This window comes from Symphalangus syndactylus, chromosome 17 (genome assembly GCF_028878055.3).
Source record: "Symphalangus syndactylus isolate Jambi chromosome 17, NHGRI_mSymSyn1-v2.1_pri, whole genome shotgun sequence".
NCBI classification, from domain to species: Eukaryota; Metazoa; Chordata; class Mammalia; order Primates; family Hylobatidae; genus Symphalangus; species Symphalangus syndactylus.
This window is the reverse complement of record NC_072439.2, coordinates 11,131,599-11,152,236: the sequence shown is the minus strand read 5'-3', so window position 1 is coordinate 11,152,236 and position 20,638 is coordinate 11,131,599. Positions and strand designations below refer to the sequence as shown.

Here is a 20,638-nt window from a genome sequence, read left to right as displayed (position 1 = left end):
AGACTAATTTTTGGTATAAGTATATCCCAAAGATTGCATGAGAGAGACTAAAAATAAATTATTTTATTTTTTTTGAGATGGAGTTTAAAAAAAAAAAGTAGGCCGGGCGCAGTGGATCACACCTGTTAATCCCAGTACTTTGGGAGGCCAAGTGGGGCGGATCACCTGAGGTCAGGAGATCGAGACCATCCTGGCCAACATGGTGAAACCCTGTCTCTCTTAAAAATACAAAAATTAGCTGGGTGTGGTGGCGAGCATCTGTAATCCCAGCCACCCAAGAGGCTGAGGCACGAGCACTGCCTGAACCCGGGAGGCAGAGGTCGCAGTGAGCTGAGATCACGCCACTGCACTCCAGCCTGGCAAGAGACCAAGAATCCGTCTCAAAAAAAAAAAAAAAAAAAGTAAAAAACAGCATGAATATATCCCATGTGATGTCTGGGATATACTTAGATAGATAGATATAGACAGAATCCATCTATCTTTTTTGAGAGAGTCTCGCTCTGTGGTACAGCATGGAGTGCAGTGGTGCAGTCGTGGCTCACTGCAGCCTGCAACTCCCAGGCTCAAGCAATCTTCCCGCCTCAGCCTCCCAAAGTGCTCGGATTACAGGCGTGAGCCATGATGACCAGGTAAAAATAATATTTTGTGTTTTCATAAATAACATGTAAATATTTTTATTTTAATAAATATTTCTTATTTAACATTTTTATTTTAATAATTTTTTTTTTTCTGAGATGGAGTTTCACTCTTGTTGCCCAGGCTGGAGTGCAGTGGTGTGATCTCGGCTCACTGCAACTTCCACCTCCTGGGTTCAAGAGATTCTCCTGCCTCAGCCTCCCAAGTATGTGGGATTACAGGCACCCACCACCCCGCCTGGCTAATTTTTATATTTTTAGTAGAGACGGAGTTTCACCATGTTGGCCAGGCTGGTCTCAAACTCCTGACCTCAGGTGATCCACCCGCCTCGGCCTGCCAAAGTGCTGGGATTACAGGCGTCCACCACCCCGCCTGGCTAATTTTTGTATTTTTAGTAGAGACGGAGTTTCACCATTTTGGCCAGGCTGGTCTCAAACTCCTGACCTCAGGTGATCTGCCCACTTCGGCCTCCCAAAGTGCCGGGATTACAGGCGTGAGCCACCGCACCCAGCCAATAAGTTAATTTTTAGTATATCCCATGCGCATTTGAGATGTACTTCAATTAAAAATATTATTTATCTTTATAAATAAGTATTCTCTATTGTTTAGTAAATATTTTAATGAAGACAATTATATTAATATGATTTAAAATAAAATTGAGACAGGGTCTCACTCCCATCACCCAGGCTGGAGTGCAGTAGCGCGATCACAGCTCACTGCAGCCTCAACCGCCTATGCTCAAGTGATCCTTCCACCTCAGCCTCCTAATGTGGACGCTAAGCCAAGCTAATTTTTCTTTCTTTCTTTTTTTTTTTTTTTTTTTTTGAGACAGTTTTGCTCTTGTTGCCCAGGCTGGTGTGCAATGGCATGATCCTGGCACACTGCAACCTCCGCCTCCCAGACTCAAGCAATTCTCCTGCCTCAGCCTCCCGAGTAGCTGGAATTACAGGCATGAGCCACCACACCTGGCTAATTTTTTTTTTTTTTTTTTTTTTTTTGAGACGGAGTCCCCTCTGTCGCCCAGGCTGGAATGCAGTGGTGTGATCTTGCCTCACTGCAGCCTCCGCCTCCTGGGTTCACGCCATTTTCCTGCCTTAGCCTCCCGAGTAGCCGGGAGCACAGGCGCCCGCCACCATGCCTGGCTAATTTTTTTGTAATTGTAGTAGAGACGGGGTTCACCGTGTTAGCCAGGATGGTCTCAATCTCCTGACCTCGTGATCTGCCCATCTTGACCTCCCAAAGTGGGATTACAGGTGTGAGCCACAGCGCCCGTACCACACCTGGCTAATTTTATATTTTTTAGTAGGGACAGGGTTTCTCCATGTTGGTCAGGCTGGTCTTGAACTCCCAACCTCAGGTGATCCTCCCACCTCGGCCTCCCAAAGTGCTGGGATTCCAGGTATGAGGGACAGAGCCCAGCCTGAAGTAATTTTTTTTTTTTTTTGAGACGGACTCTTGCTCTGTCACCCAGGCTGGAGTGCAGTGGCACAATCTCGGCTCACTGCAAGCTCCGTCTCCCGGGTTCACGCCATTCTCCTGCATCAGCCGCCCGAGTAGCTGGGACTACAGGCAGCCGCCACCACGCCCGGCTAATTTTTTGTATTTTTAGTAGAGACAGGGTTTCATCGTATTAGCCAGGATGGTCTCGATCTTCTGACCCCGTGATCCACCCGCCTCGGCCTCCCAAAGTGCTGGGATTACAGGGCGTGAGCCACCGCGCCTGGCTGCCTGAATTTTTTTTTTTTTTTTTTTTTTTTTTTTTTTTGAGATGGAGTTTCGCTCTTGTTGCCCAGACTGGATTGCAATGGCACAATCTCAGCTCACCGCAACCTCCACCTCCCAGACTCAAGCAATTCTCCTGCCTCAGCCTCCGGAGTAGCTGGAATTACAGGCATGAGCCACCACACCTGGCTAATTTTTTTTTTTTTTTTTTTTTTTTTTTTTTTTTTGAGACGGAGTCCCCTCTGTCACCCAGGCTGGAATGCAGTGGTGTGATCTCGCCTCATTGCAGCCTCCGCCTCCCAGGTTCATGCCATTTTCCTGCCTTAGCCTCCCAAGTAGCTGGGACCACAGGCACCCACCACCATGTCTGGCTAATTTTTTTGTAATTGTAGTAGAGACGGTGTTCACCATGTTAGCCAGGATGGTCTCGATCTCCTGACCTCGTGATCCGCCCATCTCAGCCTCCCAAAGTGGGATTACAGGTGTGAGCCACCGCGCCCGTCCCACACTTGGCTAATTTTTTATTTTTTAGTAGGGACAGGGTTTCTCCACGTTGGTCAGGCTGGTCTTGAACTCCCATCCTCAGGTGATCCGCCCACCTCGGCCTCCCAAAGTGCTAGGATTCCAGGTATGAGGGACCGAGCCCAGCCTGAAGTAATTTTTTTTTTTTTTTTTTGAGACGGAATCTTGCTCTGTCACCCAGGCTGGAGTGCAGTGGCACAATCTCAGCTCACTGCAACCTCCACCTCCTGGGTTCAAACGATTCTTCTGCCTCAGCCTCCCGAGTAGCTGGGATTACAGGCGCCCGCCACCACACCTGGCTAATTTTATATTTTTAGCAGGGACGGGCTTTCTCCATGTTGGTCAGGCTGGTCTTGAACTCCCAACCTCAGGTGATCTGCCCACCTCGGCCTCCCAAAGTGCTGGGATTACAGGCATGAGCCACCGCGCCCAGCCTGAAGTGATTTTAATGTAATAAGTAAGTCTGCATTTTAGTGTATCTCACGCAGTATTTGGGACGTATTTATGCTGCAAATAGCAACCCCTGGGGAAGCCTTGGGAGCATCCATTCACGGGAGGACAGTGCCCAGCCCAGCCCTGTGCCCGCCCCGAGCGCAGCTGCCTGTGTGTGGGTGGGGGGCTGGGGGCCGACCTGTAGTCCTCACGGGTGGCGATGAGGCTGGACACGTTGCGGAGGATGCCGCCGCCGCTCTCGATGATGGCCAGCGAGTTACTCTGGCACTTGTAGGTCAGGGTGCTCACCAGGAAGCCCAGGGCGCCATCCACCTGGCAGATGGCCGCCTTGTTCTCTGTGCTGTGTGCAGACAGATTCCACAGGGCGCTCAGCACGCTCTTCAGGGTGGACTCCTGGACGAGGGGCGGGAGGGGGCGGGTCAGGGCTCAGTGGCCTGGAGGACACGCTCCCACACTCACATTCAGTGGAGTTGTTTTTTCGTTGTCGTTGTTGTTTTTGAGACGGAGTCTCACTCTGTCGCCCAGGCTGGAGTGCAGTGGCGTGATCTCGGCTCACTGCAAGCTCCAACTTCCGCGTTCACGTCATTCTCCTGCCTCAGCCTCCCGAGTAGCTGGAACTACAGGCGCCCGCCACCATGCCTGGCTAATTTTTTGTATTTTTAGTAGAGACGGGGTTTCACCGTGGTCTCTATCTCCTGACCTCGTGATCCGCCTGCCTCGGCCTCCCAAAGTGCTGGGATTACAGGCGTGAGCCACCGTGCCCGGCCCAGTGAGGTTGTTTTTTTTTGAGAGGCAGGTCTCGCTCTGTGGCCCAGGCTGGAGTGCAGTGGCACATCCTCCGCCTCCCAAGTTCAAGTGATTCTCCTGCCTCAGCCTCCTGAGTAGCTGGATTAACAGGTGCCCGCCACCACGCCCAGCTATTTGTTTTTAGTAGAGGTGGGATTTGACCATGTTGGCCAGACTGGTCTCGAACTCCTGACCTCAAGTGAGCCACCGCGCCCAGCCCACATTTGCTTTCAAAGAGCAGTGACACGAGGAGTGAGCCCCAGCCGGTCTGAGGCTGGACCACCTGCTGAGCAGTGAGCTGTTCAGTTTGATTTCCTCTCAAGTCAGAGAGCTCACCCGCTGCCGCCAGCAGCCTCCTTCCAGTGACTGAAGAACCATCCCTGCCGCCCACCGGGTGCCCACCTTGGTGGCCCGCAGGACACACTGCACCAGGGCAGTCACGCTGCCCGCCTCCCTCAGCACCTTCTTGCTGTTGATGTCGGCTCTCCAGGACAAGTTCCGAAGGATGCTGGACACCACCTGGGCGGGGTGAGGGGCAAGTGTGGTGGGACCAGGGTCCAGGCCCCCCAAACACCCCAGCAAATGTGAGGCTGCAGAGACTCGGACGGGACATCCCCGCCAGCCCACCACACCCCTGGGGAGGGGCCTCTGCCTGTCAGGGACACCCTGGAAGGCTTTCCCAGCAGCCCACCCCGTACCTGGTGGAGCTCCTCACTGTCGGAGGCCAGCTGGGCCACGATGGCTTCCATGCAGCCGCGGCGCGCACACAGGGTGGCCTGTTGGGGGTGACGCAGCCAGGGTCACGGGGTGGGGCAGGAGGGAGACTGTATCCCTTACCTCCCAGCTCCGTCTGTGTGCAGCAGCTGCAAACTCAGACCCCTGCCGATCCTGACCACTACAGGGGACGGCTACCCCATGCTCAGCTCAGGAAACTGAGGCCCAGACAGGGGCAGACACCCAGCCTCAGGGCCCTGAGGCCCCCTCTACAATGAGGGCCATTTTCTGCAGAGGCAGCAGCAAGGTGGGCGTGAGGACACCGCCAAGTGGGGAAGTTCACCACGGGCTCCTGTCCCCCCACACTGAACTCTCTGGGCCTCAGTATACCCATCTGTAAGTTGGGGACAAGAGGCCCCAGCTCTCAGGGCTGTTTTGAGACTGGGTTGAGTTGGAAGGAGGCTCAGTCCCTGGAAGACCGGATGAGGAAAGTGCCAGCCCCGCCCACCCACTGCCCCCGGGCACCTTGTTGGCAACGTCCCCAAAGGTGAGGTTGGTGAGGGTCATGCCCGCGTAGCGGCGCAGCGCCAGGTTCAGCGGGTCCCGGGTCATCTTGTGCATCTCGTAGTCAACCTGCAGCAGCTCTGCCACGGCCTGCAGCCCACCTGTGAGGACCCAACAAGGTTGGTGGGTGGCGGGGACGGCCCTGCCTGCTGCCCAGTGCCCCACCTCACTCCCTGCGCCCCAGACCTGCCCTCCTCAAGTTCCCCTTCCAGGCCCAAGTCTGAGACCTCCAGGAGCCAGTATGGCCTCACCCTGCTGCCAGACCCACAGGGGTACCCCCTGTGCCCTGTGAGTGCTACCCCTGCCTCCTGTCAGCCCTCGGCCCTGTCTCACGCTTCCTCCAGCCGCTGGGCCTCTGCACCTGTTGTGCCCTTGGCCTGGAATGCTGTTCCCTGCCCTGTTTGATAGGTGCCTCAGGGAAGGCCCCCTGAGTCCTCTAATAATCCACCCCAAGACCATCAGATGGAGAGCAGCGTCCCCAGCACAGACAGGGCTGTGGGGATGGGTGACGGCCCCACACACCGTCTTCACTCCACCGGCTTCCCCATTACAAAAGCGGGAATCAACGGGGAGATGGTGCCTGTGAGTCAGAGGGAGAGGACTTGACACCAAAACACTTTTCTCCCCCTTCAAAGACAACGGAGGCAAATGTGACTGTTCTCAGGGCAGGGGTGGGTCAGTGGAGACGCCCTTTGGGGAAGTGAGTTAGGAACTTATCTCAAAAAACTTCCAGACTGAAACTCATACATCCAGGTTCACCACAGCACGATTCACAGAGCCAGGAGTGGGGAGCAGCCAGAGCACCCATAGGAGGACAAGTGGGTCAGCCCAGCATGCCCCACGCACACAGTGGGATGTCACGCAGCCTCAGAAGGGAGCCAGGCTTTGGCCGGGTGCGGTGGCTCGTTCCACCTGCAATTCCAGCACTTTGGGAGGCTGAGGCAGGAGATTCGCTTAAACCCCGGAGGCAGAGGTTGCAGTGAGCCAAGATCACGCCACTGCACTCCAGCATGGGCAACAGAGCAAGACTCCGTCTCAAAAGGAACAAGGCTCTGAAACAGACTATGGTGTGGGTGCACCTTGAGGATGTCACGTTCAGTGGGAGAAGCCAGACATAAAATGACGACAAATCATGTGTGATTCGATTCCACTCCTAGGAGGTCCCTAGCTCCATCAGATTCACAGAGACAGAAAGTAGGATGGGGGTGGTGCCAGGGGCTGGGGACAGGATGGGCAGGAAATGTTTCACCCGGACAGAGTTTAAATTTGTGAAGATGTAAAGTGGCCGGGCGTGGTGGCTCGCGCCTGTAATTCCAGCACTTTGGGAGGCCTAGGTGGGCGGATCACCTGAGGCCAGGAGTTTGAGACCAGCCTGACCAACATGGTGAAACCCCATCTCTACTAAAAATACAAAAATTAGGTGTGGTGGTGGGCACCTGTAATCCCAGCTACTCGGGAGGCGGAGGTTGCAGTGAGCTGAGATTGTACCACTGTACTCCAGCCTGGGCAACAGAGTGAGACCCTGTCTCAAAAAAAAAAAAAAAGTTATAGCAAGACTTTTCTTTTTGAGACAGGGTCTGGCTCTGTTGCCCAGTCTGCAGGGTGGTGACATGATCATAGCTCATTGCACCTTTAACCTCCTGGGCTCAAGAGATCCTCCCACCTCAGCCTCCCCAGTAGCTGGGACTAATTTTTTATTTTTTTGTAGCTATGGGGTCTCACTATTTTTGCCCAGCCTGGTCTCGAACTCCTGAGCTAAAGTGATCCTCCTGCCTTGGACTCCCAAACTGCTGGGATTACAGGTATGAGCAGCCTCACCCGGCCTCAATTATTTTTATATTGACAAAGAGAAGATGTTGCAATGTCCTCAAACATAAAACACCCCCTACAGTTCCAATTCTGGGCCTGTCTTGTATCTTTGCCTTTCTGGTCCACTCCCTGTTCTGAGCCCCAGGGAACTTAGGGCTGAAAGTCACCCCCGAGGCCTCAGACCAGATCGGGAGGCCACACGCGGCTCATGGGGACAGAGGGCCCAGCGTAACGGTCCACTCATGAGAGGTGCTATGTGACGCCAGGGAGTCTGTCCCTCTCTGGGCTCCAATCCCCAGCCCTGACCACACAAGATCAGATGACCCAGCCTCTGTCCCTTTAGCGGCTGAGGAGCCACCACCTGTTCGGGGGCTGGAGGATGGCTCCCCCGAGGAGCTGGGACACTCACCTAGCTCGTTCATGGCACGGCGGTACTCCTCGTCAAAGGACAGCTTCATAACAGCACAAGTGGCCTGGCAGATCTGCGGCTCGATGGGGATCGGGGCTGTGGGCACAGGGACCAGATCAGAGCCCCCATTCCCAGGAAATGTTCCCGGTGACTCCCGAAGGTCCCCCCCAACCCGCCCGCCCCAGGCCTGAAGGATCCCAGTAGGTTTGCAAATGGCTGCAAAGCTGGGACTTCCTTTCCCAGCCTCTCTAAGATGGGATGGTGGGGTGGCCTCCCTCACTCAGCCCTGGGAAGGGAGGTGAGGTAGTTCCTGGAGCACCACACCTTTTAGCTGTGCTTCAGTCCTTTTTAAAAATAAAACTGACGAGACAAGGTCTCGCTCTGTTGCTCAGACTGGAGTGCAGTAGCATGATCTCAGCTCACTGCAGCCCCAAATTCCTGGGCTCAAGCAACTCTCCCGCTTCCGCCTCCCCAGGTGCTGGGATCACAGGTGTGAGTCACAGCGCCCGGCCCCCATATTAACTTTGCGATCAACTGCAAAAAATGAACCTCAAAGTCTGCACCAACTTTCCGGAGTTGCCCACGATCCATCCATGCATTCAGCGACTTCCTGAGCATTTACTCTGTGCCAGGTACAATCATGGACGGGTCTTTTCCCAACGTCAAAGGCCCCCACAGGCCTCGGCCAGAGCCTGGTACTGCAGCCTCCAACTCCAGAAGGCAGGCAGCAAAGGCTGGAGATCCTAGTCGCCCATCCCCCAGGAAGCCCTAGCTGCACGTTAACTGCGCGGAGGGGGCCCACCAGTCCAGGCACTCACCGCTGCCGTTGCCGCCTCCCTCGGGCCCGCCGTCTCGGGCCTGCAGCCAGTCCCAGCAGGTCTCGCAGTAGGCCCGGATCTGCTCCAGCACGTGCAGGACGCGCATCTCCTTGCGCGCCAGGCCCTGGTCCGGCTGCGAGAAGACGATGTTGTGCAGCGCCGCGTTGGCGCGCATGCGTGCGTCCTTGGCGCCCGGTGCTCCTGGGGCCCCGGCGCGGCCTCCGGCCGCGACCTCTGTGCCGTGGAGGATTTGCAACAGCAGCGGCAGACAGCCCGAGCGGCGCATGGCCACGCAGCTCTCAGGCGAGCTGGACATGGCCAGCAGCGTGCGCGCTGTATCCTCCTGGTCGCGCGTCGCCAACATGGACAACAGCCAGAAGACCACCTCCACCTGGGGGGGGGGGGGGCGGCAGGGTCAGGGTGGGGTCCCTCACCTGCCCCCGGCACAACTGGGGACGGATGCGGGGGGACGCCAGGAGGGTGCACACGTGCTTCGGGGAGGCTGGCCCCCCTAACCTGGCATTCCTAGGGTGGCAGCGCACAGCCAAGGGGCTCCACAGGGACGTCTATGGTGCCCCGCTCAGCCCCCGCTACGGGACGTATTTCCCCATCCACCTCGCCAGGCCCCCAGCTTCTCCATGAGCCGCACTCCAGGGGGGCCTTCCTACACCCGAGGAGGTGCTGGATGGAGGCATGGGAGGGCACCACAACTGGCGAGGATGCAGACCTGATCCCCCTTCCAGCCCAGACAGCTGCGCCCGCCCCTGTTCCACCCTCCCCGTCACCTTGCTGTTGCCCGGCTGAGGGGTGCCATCCTCAGGGTGTGTGGGGACCTCTGTCTCGGGGTCCTCGTCCACCGGCACCGACTTCACCGCCAGCAAGGCCTACAGGGAGAGCACCAGGGTCGGGGGTACAGTCCCAGAGCACCCCAAAGAGCACCCAGCCTGCCCACCCGTGACAATGTGGGCGGGGGCGGGCAGGACTCGAGGAGCCCCGTTCTGCCTGGGCCAACACCACCCCTGGGCCCTGACTCTGCCCCACCCGGTACCTGGGGCTCCGTCTGCTGCACTCGGTCCTGCGCCTCCAGCAGCTCCTTGTCAATCTGCTCCAGGCGCGAGGCGCGGATCTGCTCAGGACAACACGAGGGCGAGTGCTGGGGCTGACCCCGCCCCCGGCTCTGACCCCACCTCTCCCCGGGATGACCTCGCCCTGGGCTCCGACCTTGCCTCTCCCTGGGATGACCCCACCCTGGGAAAACCCCACCCTGGGCTCTGACCCCGCCTCTTCCTGAGATAACCCCGCCCCAGGCCCTGACCCTACGTCTTCCTGGGATGACTTTGCCCGGGGCTCTGACTCTGCCTTCTCCCTGATCCAGTCCTGCCTGCTCCCTAAGCCCTGCCTCCTAAGATATGACCCCACCCACTGTCTAAGCCCCGCCCTTACCTAACCCATCCCAGGCTCTGACTCCTCCCACTTCCCATTTGGGCTCCACCCAGAACCTAGACCTCGTCCTTCTAGGCCCCACCCATCTGCTGATCTGGCCCTGCCCACAGGCCATGCCACCTTCCGCTGTCCCACCCCACCACCCTTGTGCTCAGGCTCTGAGCCTCCTCTGACTCCACCCACCAACACCTCCAGCTTCGGGCCCCGCCTCCTGAACCAGATCCCTCCAACCCAGGAGGCATAAAACTCCTCCCATTACCCCAGACCCCGCCTATAATCTCTGCACTCTGATTTCCCCGCTGGCGCAGGGCCCCGCCTACCGCCGCGCCGCGCCACCCCGCCCACCGCCGCACCTGTGCCCGCTGCACCATCTCGTCCGAGGTGCCGAAGCGCTCCTCCATCAGCGAGCGGATGTGCTGGGCCTCGAACTCAAGCTGCTGCCGGATCAGCTCCATCTGCATCGAGAACTGCTGGGAACGGCAGGCGGGCGGGCCACGGTGAGGGGCGCCCGGGTCAGGCCCCGTTCCTCCCTAGGCCGCTTCCCTCACCCTGGGTGGGGCGCGCGCGCTGCCCCCTGGCTCCCCGGCCCGCTCACCGTCTCCACGTGCGGCAGCTCGTCCAGGCGCTTGGACAGGCCCTGCAGCTGAGAGTAGTACCACAGCTTCTCCTTCTCCTCCTTCTCAATCTCATTCAGAAGGAAACACCTGTGGGAGCAAGTCAGCGGGGGCGGGCTCAGAGGGCGGCGCCGTGTGTATGTGTTTGATATTTGTAATCACGTCTTGGCGCTTACTGTATGCCAAGTTTAACAGGCAACATGGCAACGTCTCTCCCGTGGCGCTCCCAGAGCTAGGGTGGGGGTGGGTGGCTATTGAAATTAATTGGGGGATGCAAAAAAAATTAAAGGAGAGAAAACAGTGGGCAACACAGCGAGACGCCCTCTCTGAAAAAGAAAAAAATAAAAATAAAAAATATAAAAATGGCCGGGTGCGGTGGCTCAGGCCTGTAATCCCAGCACTTTGAGAGGCTGAGGCAGGAGGATGACCTGATGTCGGGAGTTCGAGACCAGCCTGACCAACATGGAGAAACCCCGTCTCTACTAAAAATACAAAATTAGCCGGGCGTGGTGGCGCATGCCTGTAATCCCAGCTACTTGGGAGTGTCAGGCAGGAGAATCGCTTGAACCAGGGAGGCAGAGGTTTCAGTGCGCTGAGATCGCACCATTGCACTCCAGCCTGGGCAACAAGAAGGAAACTTTGTCTCAAAAAAAATAGCCGGTCGTGGTGATGGGTGCCTTTAGTCCCAGCTACTCAGGAGGCTGAGGCGGGAGGGTCACTTGAGACTGTAGTGAGCCATGACTGCACCACCACACACCAGCCTGGGTGACAGCGAGACCGTATCTCAATGAACAAACAAAGGCCAGGAGCAGTGGAGGTGGTTGCGGGCAAATTGCTCACTTAAGCCTAGGAGCTCGAGACCAGCCTGGGCAATATAGTAAAACTCCCATCTCTACAAAAAGTACAAAAAATTGGCCGGGCACGGTGGCTCACACCTGTAATCCCAGCACTTTGGGAGGCCGAGGCGGGCGGATCACGAGGTCAGGAGATGGAGACCATCCTGGCTAACACGGTGAAACCCCGTCTCTACTAAAAATACAAAAACAAAATTAGCAGGGCGCGGTGGCGGGCACCTGTAGTCCCAGCTACTCAGGAGGCTGAGGCGGGAGAATGGCGTGAACCCGGGAGGCAGAGCTTGCAGTGAGCCGAGATCGCACCACTGCACTCCAGCCTGGGTGACAGAGCGAGACTCCGTCTCAAAAAAAAAAAAAAAAAAAAAAAGTGCAAAAAATTAGCCAGGCACGATAGTGCGCACCTGTGGTCCCAGCTACTCCCTGACATGGGAGGCTGAGGTGGGAGAATCACCTGAACCCGGGAGTTCGAGGCTGCAGTGAGCCATGATCATACCGCTGCACTCCAGCCTGGGTGACAGAGTGAGACTCTGTCTCAAACTATATGTATTAAACAGAAAAAAGAGAGAGAGAGAGAGAAAGCAATTCCTCTGGAAATTCTCCTCCTTGAAGAAAGACTGAGGGAGGCTCTTCTGCCTCGAACACTTCTCCCTTACTTGCTAACCTCCCTCCAGCTTACAAGGTAGCTTCAGGCTCAAAGTGCCCCAGGTGCAACAGAGGTTTCCCTTAACCCCATGGGAGACATGGCCATTCCCGTTTTACAGGGCAGGAGTCTTAGGCTGGGAGGGTTTAGGGGAGCTGAGTGAGGTCCCACAGCAGAGCACAGACAACTCCGTGCTGCTCTTCAATGGCCCCATCTGACCCCACATGACCCCTCCCAGCTGCACAGGGTGCCCGGACCCTGCCTGCCTCTGCTGGCCCTGGGCCCACGTTTCTTGGGCCACAGCTCTCTCTCTACAAAGACTGCTTTGAGCCCCTCTGGCTCCAGGCCTGGCTGAGCCCTGGCACCGGACACAGCCCAGTCCCTGGCGACGCCTGCGTGTCGCGGACCCCTGGGGACCTCTCCAAGGAGCCTTTCCCTCAGCCAGGAACGTCCCCCATCCTCTCTGCACTCCAGCAGAGGTCAGCCGGGCTAGAGAGGGGGAGGGAGGCCACGTGGGGAAGAAGCTCCGAGGTGGGCGGGGTTGTTCGGTGGGCGGTGCCATATGCAACCGGGTGGGGCGTGTGAGGTGTGGGCAGAGACATATGCTGGTGGGCGAATTAGAGGGCAGAGCCCGCTGGGGACGGTGTCATGCGCCAGCTGCCCGAGCCTGGGTTCCCAGGCCCACTCACCGTTCCTGGTCCAGTTCCTCCAGCAGCCGGATGGTGGCCCGGCTCAGCTCCCCAAAGCTGTCCTTGGAGGGCCCGGAGCCGTGTACTGGGCTGCCCTCGGGGGTCCGGGCGGCAGGCTCCGGGCCCAGGGTGGGCGGCTGGAACTTGAGGTTGTACAGGCTGGTAATGTCCATCTGTAGGGCTGGATGGGCGGGGAGAGCGCGGAGATCAGCGGCCCTGCCTGCCTTTCCCCCCAGCCTCCCCCGCTCCCTCTGCGGGTGGCCCCACCGCTCACCCTTCAGCTGCTCCAGCACCTCCGTCTGCCCCGAGGACACCAGCACTCGGGCCTCCTGCTCCAGTTTTCCCTGTAGGTGCTTCAGGACCTCCTGCAGGGGCGGGAAGGTATCGGCCACTGCACTGGGCTGCCAGGGGCCACCCCCCGGGACCCCAGCCCACCTCCTCCATGTAGGCCCCCACCTTCATGCCCGACGTCTCTGTCTCCAGCTTGGACAGGTGGCTGGAGTTGTCCCTTAGCTCCTGCCTCAGGTGGCTGTTCTCAGCCTTCAAGGCCTCCACCTGCCGCACCAGCTGCTCGTAGGGCGCCACGGAGCTCGCCATCTTCAGCTCCTGCAGCGTCTGGGATCACAGGGTCAGAGGGTTCAGCTGATGGTCTGGGAAGGGCGCGGCGATGCCTTCCGGACAGACGGCCCTGACCTAAGCCCCAGCCCTCCTGCCTGATCCTGGGTTGGGGGTCTCAGGCAGGAGTCAATGATGTGGACAAGTACAGGCCCATGTGGTGCTGGCCAGGGAATCCGGGGCCCAGAGGGGCAGGTGGAGTGAGAGACGGCCCCAATGGGAGACAGAGGGGCCAGCAGACAGACGTACAGACACGTGAATGTCCAACTGACCAGCCGACCGACAGACGATGGGTTGGCCTCTCCTTCCCAGCCCCCAGGACACATCCTGACAGCTGGACAAACACACAGACAGCTGGGACAGCCTAACCCAGCTAGCCAACTGGCCAGCCCAGCACCCCCAGGCTCACAGCCAGAGAGGGCGACAGACAGACAGACGGGACCCTCCCCCACAAAAGCAAGCCTGCCCAGAGGCTGACAGCCAGACACGCGGGGCGGACAGACCACCAGCTGTCCCTGCCGACGGACAATGCAAACGCCATGAAGGCCAGTGGGTGACACTAAGATGTGCAGAAACGGCAGGACAGATGGACCCAAGCCCACCGCCATCACCGCAGCAGCCCCACGCCCCCTCCATCGGTGGCTGGGCTCAGGGTGGCTACCTGTGTGACCCGCACCCCCTGCGCAGCCTTCAGCTGGTCCCTGCTGGCACCGGCAGCCCCTGCCCCATCCCTTGGCTCTGCCAGTGCCGCTAGCTTCTTTGTGCCTCTGGCCGTCCTCTGGCTCCGGCCAGGCCTCCTCCCCGTGTCCAGCTGGCCGGCGCCTCCTCCCTCGGCTCGGCCCTCCCGCTGGAGCCCCCCTTCACGACCCCCTTCCCTCTTTGTTCCTTTCCCATCAGCGCTCGCCTCCTCCCTCTGCCTTTGTCTCAGACGCACCAATGGCAGCCCATCCCTCTGCCACCTCCCCCTGCCAGCCTGAGCCCCCTCCTCACACCAGCCCTGTCCGGCCCACCTGCTCCTCCCCTCCCTTCTCCACCTGGCCACATACATGTATTCACCCATCATTCGTTCTCTGACCCCCAGGTGCCCCCTCATCCCCTCCCCTCCCACCCAAATGTCACCAGGGGCACAGCTGGGACAGGAGTAGGGGTGGGGGCTCAGTTCCAGGTGGGAGGATGGGTCAGGCTGTCCCGTCCTGCTCAGGGGACCCAGTGTGTGGCTTGCTATGTCATCTGGCTCCTTCTTGGTCTGTCCTGAGTCTCAGGGACCACCATTTGGCTGTTCCCAGAGGGAGAAATGAGGCCCTAGGAACCGAGGTCTGGCACCCAGACGCTGCCCCAGAGGGGCTGGAATGTCCAGGCTGCAGGCCCGACAAGACCCGCCCCTCTCTGGCCTCAGATTGCCCCTCTGAGGAACCTGCAGGGCAGGAGTGCCCAAGGGCAGGGTGGGAGGGGCACAGGGACTGGAAGTCAGGTGGCAGAGGCTGGCAGCCGTCACCTCCCACCCTGATCCGATGATGTCCAAGGCTGTTCAGGTCCCTGGTGGGGAACAGGCTTGGGGTTTCGGGCTACATACAGGGAGACCCTGGGGTCTGGCTCGAGCCCCATGTTCCAGCTGAGGTCACCATCCCATGCCCAGCCAGGTGGAAGGACCAGATGACGTGCAAAGCAACACATGTCTGCCTCCTGCTCCCCAAACCCAGGCCTCCCCCACATGGCTCTTCTCAGCTGACCCAAGCCAAGCCTCAGACACCTTCCCTCTCCCCACATTCGGTGGTCACTTCTGCATCCTCATCAGACTGAGCTAGTCCCTCCAAGCTCTGCCCAGCGGGATCGTGCCTCCCCCAGCTCCTGGCACCCCTCTGTCAGGACATTCTGATCAGCCTCTTCCTGGCCTCCCACAATCCCCCGTGCACAGCCAGAGGGAGCTTTAAATGTCACAAGTCAGATCCCATTTCTCCCATGCTCAAACACCTTCCATGGCTCCCCAGTGCCCTCAGGATAAGCTCTGACTCCTCCACGTACACCGCGACTCACTTAGAAGCCGGAGGCTCTCTCCTTTCAGGCCTTTGCACGTGCAGTTGCCCTGCCTAGAGCACCTTTTCTAAGTCCTGCCATCCCACACAGTGCAGCTTCTTCCACGAAGCTCTTCTGCCTACCTTTCACCCCCAGGTTGCATCGTGCAGCCTCCTGGGGGCCTTCCTGAGAGATCACTCCCTGAAGGCACCATGACTGGGGGCTGGTCTTATTGAGTGGGATGCATTTCAGGAGAGGGAGGCACAGGTGTGGGAAGCCAGGCCCAAAGGGGCCTTTCTCCTTCCTTTAATCCAAACCCCCTCTTTCCAGAAAGGGAAACTGACGCCCAGAGAGGTGCAGCAACACCCCTGAAGACACACAGCAGGCCTGCCCATCCCTCCCTCCGATCACCTCAAGGAAGTCCGGATGATGAAGCCCGTGAGTGGGTGTGTGCGCAGGACCGGCTGCAGAGACGCTGACGCCCAGCTCACCGGGACTCAGTTTCCCCTCCAGCTCCCACCCTGGGGAAACGGAGGGTCCAGAGTCTGTGCTGACGGGCAATGCTGAGAGACGGGGATGGAAACTCCGACGCGAGGTGGAGGTCGCGCCCCCTGCCCTCCTCCCTGAAGACACACACCCGCTTACTTGTAGCTGGGCTGGCGGGGCGCCCGGGTCTGGGGCCTCCTCCCTCTGCGCAGCTCCGCGGGCCCTACCGGAAATCCCGGCCCGGGGTGGCCTCGGAGCACGCGGGCTCCGGGGTCTCCGCGGCGCGGGCAGGGGCTCCGGGGCGGACAAAGCCCGGTCCCGGCCTGGGCAGGCGGCGCCGCTGCTCCTAGCGCTGGGCGAGACCACCGCGAGCGGGGGAGGATGCGGGATGAGAGATGCGGGTGAGACATCCAATGAAGGCACGGGAAGACGGGCTGGTGCCATGGCAACAGCCAATGGCGGCCCGGGGCGGGGACCGGCGGCGGCCGAGGGGCGTCGGGCCTCCGCGCGGGCTCAGGGGCTGAGTGCGGGGGGAGAAACCCCCCGAGGGAAGGGGGTGCCCCGAGGACCAAGATTCCTGTGTCCCCCACTTTATTGCAGGGTGCAACGGCCTCTTAAAACCTCCTGCGTCTGGATCTGCAGAATTGGAGAGTAAAACATCAAATCCTGGATGTTACATCAGCATCTTGGCGGGGGAGGGGTTTCCAGGGCAGTGGCCGGGCTGGGGCCAGGTCTGCCCCCACCCCACAGGTCCAGCCTGGCCTGGTGCAGATGCATCAGGGTGGGACAGGGTTCGGGTCCAGACTGGAGCTCCCTGAGGGTCCTGCCTGGTGGGGACGGGAGAGGGGAGGAGGGGCAGGGCCACTGGGGAGCACCTACGACGCTGCATCTCCCCATATTTCTCCCTGTCTCCCCAGCGGAGCGTCAGGTCCTCCTGTAACTCCGTTGCTCTTCGGGTCCCTCTCTCTGTCTCCCCCTCTGTTCTCTGTCTCTCAATCTCTGTCTCCATGTGTCTCTGCCCCTGGTCGGTTGCACACATAATTCACCCTCGTGGACCGAAGGCCAGAGGAGGGAAGGGCCAGGGGTCCCAGGAGTCGCCATCTCCAGGTGTCCTGGATCCTCCATGGGTCTCTGGAAGCCATTTGAAGGTTTAACGCACAGAGCCCCTACCTGCAGCTCGGACACAGACTCACAGCACAGAAAGGGAGGCGACTGGGGCCAGAAGACGTGATTTTTTTCCGTGCTGGGCAGCCAGGGCAAATCATTCGCCGCTCAACTCTCAGTTTCCTCCTCTGTAAAATGGGGAGGAGGCGCAAGGTTGTGCAAGGGCTGGTGCAGGGAATGACAGGAGAGGGTGGGAAGGTCTGAGCATTCAAGGCCCCGCAGACAAAGGCAAGGGAGGACCTATGCTGTTTCCTGTTGGGCCTTGAGCTGAAGACCCGAGGGCCTTGTCCTAGGCCAGCATTGCCGGGGGCTGAGAGCACTTAGGCCTGGCTGTCTGGGAGCCCCCAGAGCTGGACGCAGCTGTGCCCAATGGTTGGGTCTGGGGAAGCAATGCAGTGGGCAGACACAGGGAATCTTTTTTCTTTTTTCTTTTTGAGATGGAGTCTGGCTCTGTTGCCCAGGCTGGAGTGCAGGGGCTCGATCTCGGCTCACTGCAAGCTCCACCTCCCGGGTTCACGCCATTCTCCCGCCTCAGCCTCCCGAGTAGCTAGGACTACAGGCGCCCACCACCTCATCCGGCTAATTTTTTGTATTTTTAGTAGAGACGGGGTTTCACCTTGTTAGCCAGGATGGTCTCGATCTGCTGACCTCGTGATCCGCCTGCCTCGGCCTCCCAAAGTGCAGGGATTACAAGCGTGAGCCACCACGCCCAGCCTTTTTTTTTTTTTTTTGAGACGGAGTCTCACTCTGTCCCCCAGACTGGAGTGCAGTGGCCCGATCTCGGCTCACTGCAACCTCCGCCTCCTGGGTTCAAGTGATTCTCCTGCCTCAGCCTCCTCAGTAACTGGGATTATAGGCACGTGCCACCATGCCAGCTAATTTTTGTATTTTTAATAGAGATGGGGTTTCACCATGTTGGTTGGGCTGGTCTCAAACTCCTGACCTCACGATCCGCCCGCCTCGAAGGGGATTATTTTCTGGAGGCTAGAAGGCTGCCTTGAGAAGTGAACAGCAGTGATCAGGAGGAGAGGCGTTATAGGCTGAGGGAAAATCAATGCGTGCTTGGGACACGGGGTGTCTGGTGGAGCCATGGGGTAGGGCCGTGGTGGGGTTTGACAGGTCAAGCCGGGGCAGAGCTGGGCGAGGCTGAAATGGGGTGGGGGATGCAGACCCCAGGGCCCTGGCTTCAGCTCAGCCTTGCTGTCCCTGTGTCCCCCTGGGCATGTCTCTCTCTGGCCTCAGTTTCCAGTCTTGTTTACTGGAGGGTGGGTTGGATAATCCCTGCCTCTCCCCAAAGAGGAACTAAGTCCCACCTCCCTGTTTAGTTTCAGATGTCTCAGCTCCCCAGGCCTCCATCAGGCAGGGGTTTGGGGGATCCGAGGTCAGTCCTCTCCTTGTATACATGGGGAAACTGAGGCCTAGGCCAGGGAACACGTTGCCTGAGTTCACCTGTGCCAGCTAGGCCTCCGGAGTCACACTGAGCCTCCCTCCATATCCCTCTGGGGGTGGCCAGGGCCTGGAGGGCTGAGGGTACATGGGGGCTGAGACCCCAAGACAAGATGCCCTTGGCCCCAAATCTCCAAAACAGTATGTCCCTGAACAATCCCCCTACACACACTAAAATCCTTGACCCTGTAAATCCTTGAACCACAGCCACACTCAGACATCACTAGACATTTTAGAGCCACAAGAACCCCCCACAGCCCCCTAGGGCTTCAGGAGGCTGAGAGGTCTCCCCCTTCTCCCATTGCAGAACGCAGGGCCTAGCCCAAGACCCCGGCCCAGGCTCCTCCCTGGGGTCCTCCACGCCCCCTACTGCTGCTGGGCTGAAGGGGAGGTTCCGTGAAATGCTCACTCCCCCACCCCTGTCCTGTGACACCTCCCACAAGTCCGCAGCCTGGCACAGAGCTCACTCTTGGGAGTGTCTTTGAGCCTTCTGAGTCTGACCTCGAGCTGTCCCCGCCCCCTTGATGCCTCCTCTGTGCCCCGGGCTAGAGGCAGAAACAGGGGCGGCCCCCATGGGGAGCTGGGTGGGGACAGAGAAGGCACCAGGTCATCGCGGGAGGATAGACACGTGCCCGCTGGGTGGCCAGGCAGAGCCCTGACCGGTGAGGAGGCCACTGGAGGTGGGGGAGGGGTGGGGTAGGCCGGTCCAGGCCGCGCCCTGAAGCCTGACCGCCGCTATGGGCCTCAGTTTCCCCGGCGGCGCGTCGGCAGACGCTCGCCTCCGTCAGCACCGCGGACAGCTCCCCGGCCCCCGCCCCGCGTTCTCTTGTGCGCGCCTTCGCTCCGCAACGAGGCTCCGGCCTCGAAGCGTGACCTTGGGCTCCCCGCTGCACTCTCAAGCCTCAGTTTCCCCTCCAATGAGGGATGTCAGCGCCGCAAAATTCAGACGATTCCGGAGGCTGGAGAAGCGCTGGGGTCGGGAGCGGACGGATACGAACAGCAGCGGCGGCAAACGTCAAAGCAGGCCATACGCTCGCGCCCAGAAGGGGAAACTGAGGCCCAAAGAAGCTCAGGGCGTGGCCCAGGCCCCCACCCTGCGCAGGGCCGATCCTCCGCAGGATGCCCCCGCAGCCGCCCCCGCCGCCCCAGCTGGCGCAGCCTCGGCGTCGGCGCAGTGAGGCGGGGTCCGAGGGTCTCCTGCAGAGGCCGAGGGCTGGGCTGGGTGAGCCCTGCGCTTGCGCAGACCCGGGGGTGGGGGTCGCAGCGGCGCACCAGAGGGGCTTCCATCCCCGCCAACCTCCCGAGGCGGTTTCCCCGGCAACGGTCTCTACGGCGACGGCACAAGACCCCCGACTCTGCAGCCTCCGCGCTCTCGCCCCGTGAGACCCCGGCCGCCACGCCCGCTGTTCCCGCGGTGTGGACCCCGCCCCGTTCCTGCGCGGCCGGGAGCCCTCCCCAGCGGCCCGACCCCCGTGCCCTACCTGGTCCCCGAAGAAGGCCGAGTGCAGCAGGCTCAGGAGCCCCAGGAGCCCCATGGAGCCGCGGCCGCCCCGGACCCGCCGCGCCCCGCCCCGCCCCTCGGCCGCCAGGGTGGGGGTGCGGGACGCGGCCGGGGCCGCCCTGCGCCTGCGCGGAGAGGGGCGGGAGGGGTCAGTCCGCGGGCCCGGGGCGGGGCTCCTCCCGAAAGGGGCGAGGGCGTCCCGTGGGGTCTGGAGGTGCTCGCGGGGGCTGGGGAGTCTCGCGGGACCGAGGCTGCGGAGGGGCGGCGGGAGTTCCGGGGATAGGAGAGAGGGGAGGGGACTCGCGTGGGCCGAGCGGCGCCAGGGTCCGGGTCCGACCACGGTGGGGAGTTCGAGTGCGGAGGAGGCTGGGGGGCCCGAGTCGACGGAGAGGAGGCCAGGTGGGGGTGGGGGCACGAGAGGTCCCACGGGGAATGGGGGTTGCGAAGAGCCAGAGGCGGCGTTGCCCTGCGGCTGCGGTCCGCTGCACGCGGACGGTCACCCTGCGGAAGCTCGGAACCACCCCCGAATCAGCCCGGCCTGGCGCGCTGAGGTTCATTAGTCATTCAGCAAACATCACCTGCGCACACAAGGCTTGCTGGGCGCCGAGCTGGGCGCGCGGGGAGCCGCCGTAAGGGGGCGACACCGAACGCGGACATTCATGCAACAAGCATTTATTAAGCACCTACTGTGTGCTGGGCCCCCTGCAATGAACAAAACAAAATCCCGGCCCTTGGGAAGC

The 20,638-nt window shown here is 60.0% G+C and overlaps 1 protein-coding gene across 5 annotated transcripts in view; it reads right to left on the bottom strand.

Annotated features, from left to right (window-relative positions):
- APC2 (APC regulator of WNT signaling pathway 2) overlaps positions 1-20,007 on the bottom strand; it is a 28,195-nt gene extending 8,188 nt beyond the window's left edge. Inside the window, exons 1-15 of one of the 5 annotated variants that reach the window (XM_055248255.2) lie at positions 19,879-19,910; positions 15,947-17,079; positions 13,130-13,288; positions 12,948-13,038; positions 12,674-12,854; positions 10,472-10,580; positions 10,230-10,346; positions 9,482-9,559; positions 9,219-9,317; positions 8,434-8,824; positions 7,616-7,711; positions 5,359-5,498; positions 4,818-4,895; positions 4,522-4,638; positions 3,512-3,726 (exon numbers count right to left, since the gene is read on the bottom strand). In XM_055248255.2, coding sequence (XP_055104230.1) covers positions 3,512-3,726; positions 4,522-4,638; positions 4,818-4,895; positions 5,359-5,498; positions 7,616-7,711; positions 8,434-8,824; positions 9,219-9,317; positions 9,482-9,559; positions 10,230-10,346; positions 10,472-10,580; positions 12,674-12,854; positions 12,948-13,038; positions 13,130-13,288; positions 15,947-16,231 — 2,156 coding nt within the window. In that variant the 5' untranslated portion in view covers positions 16,232-17,079; positions 19,879-19,910. Of the gene's footprint in view, positions 1-3,511; positions 3,727-4,521; positions 4,639-4,817; positions 4,896-5,358; positions 5,499-7,615; positions 7,712-8,433; positions 8,825-9,218; positions 9,318-9,481; positions 9,560-10,229; positions 10,347-10,471; positions 10,581-12,673; positions 12,855-12,947; positions 13,039-13,129; positions 13,289-13,949; positions 15,643-15,938; positions 17,080-19,878 lie in introns of those variants that run through there. The other 4 variants (XM_055248256.2, XM_055248257.2, XM_055248253.2 and 1 more) reach the window with 4 other exon arrangements.
- Between the last annotated feature and the right edge of the window lie 631 nt (positions 20,008-20,638).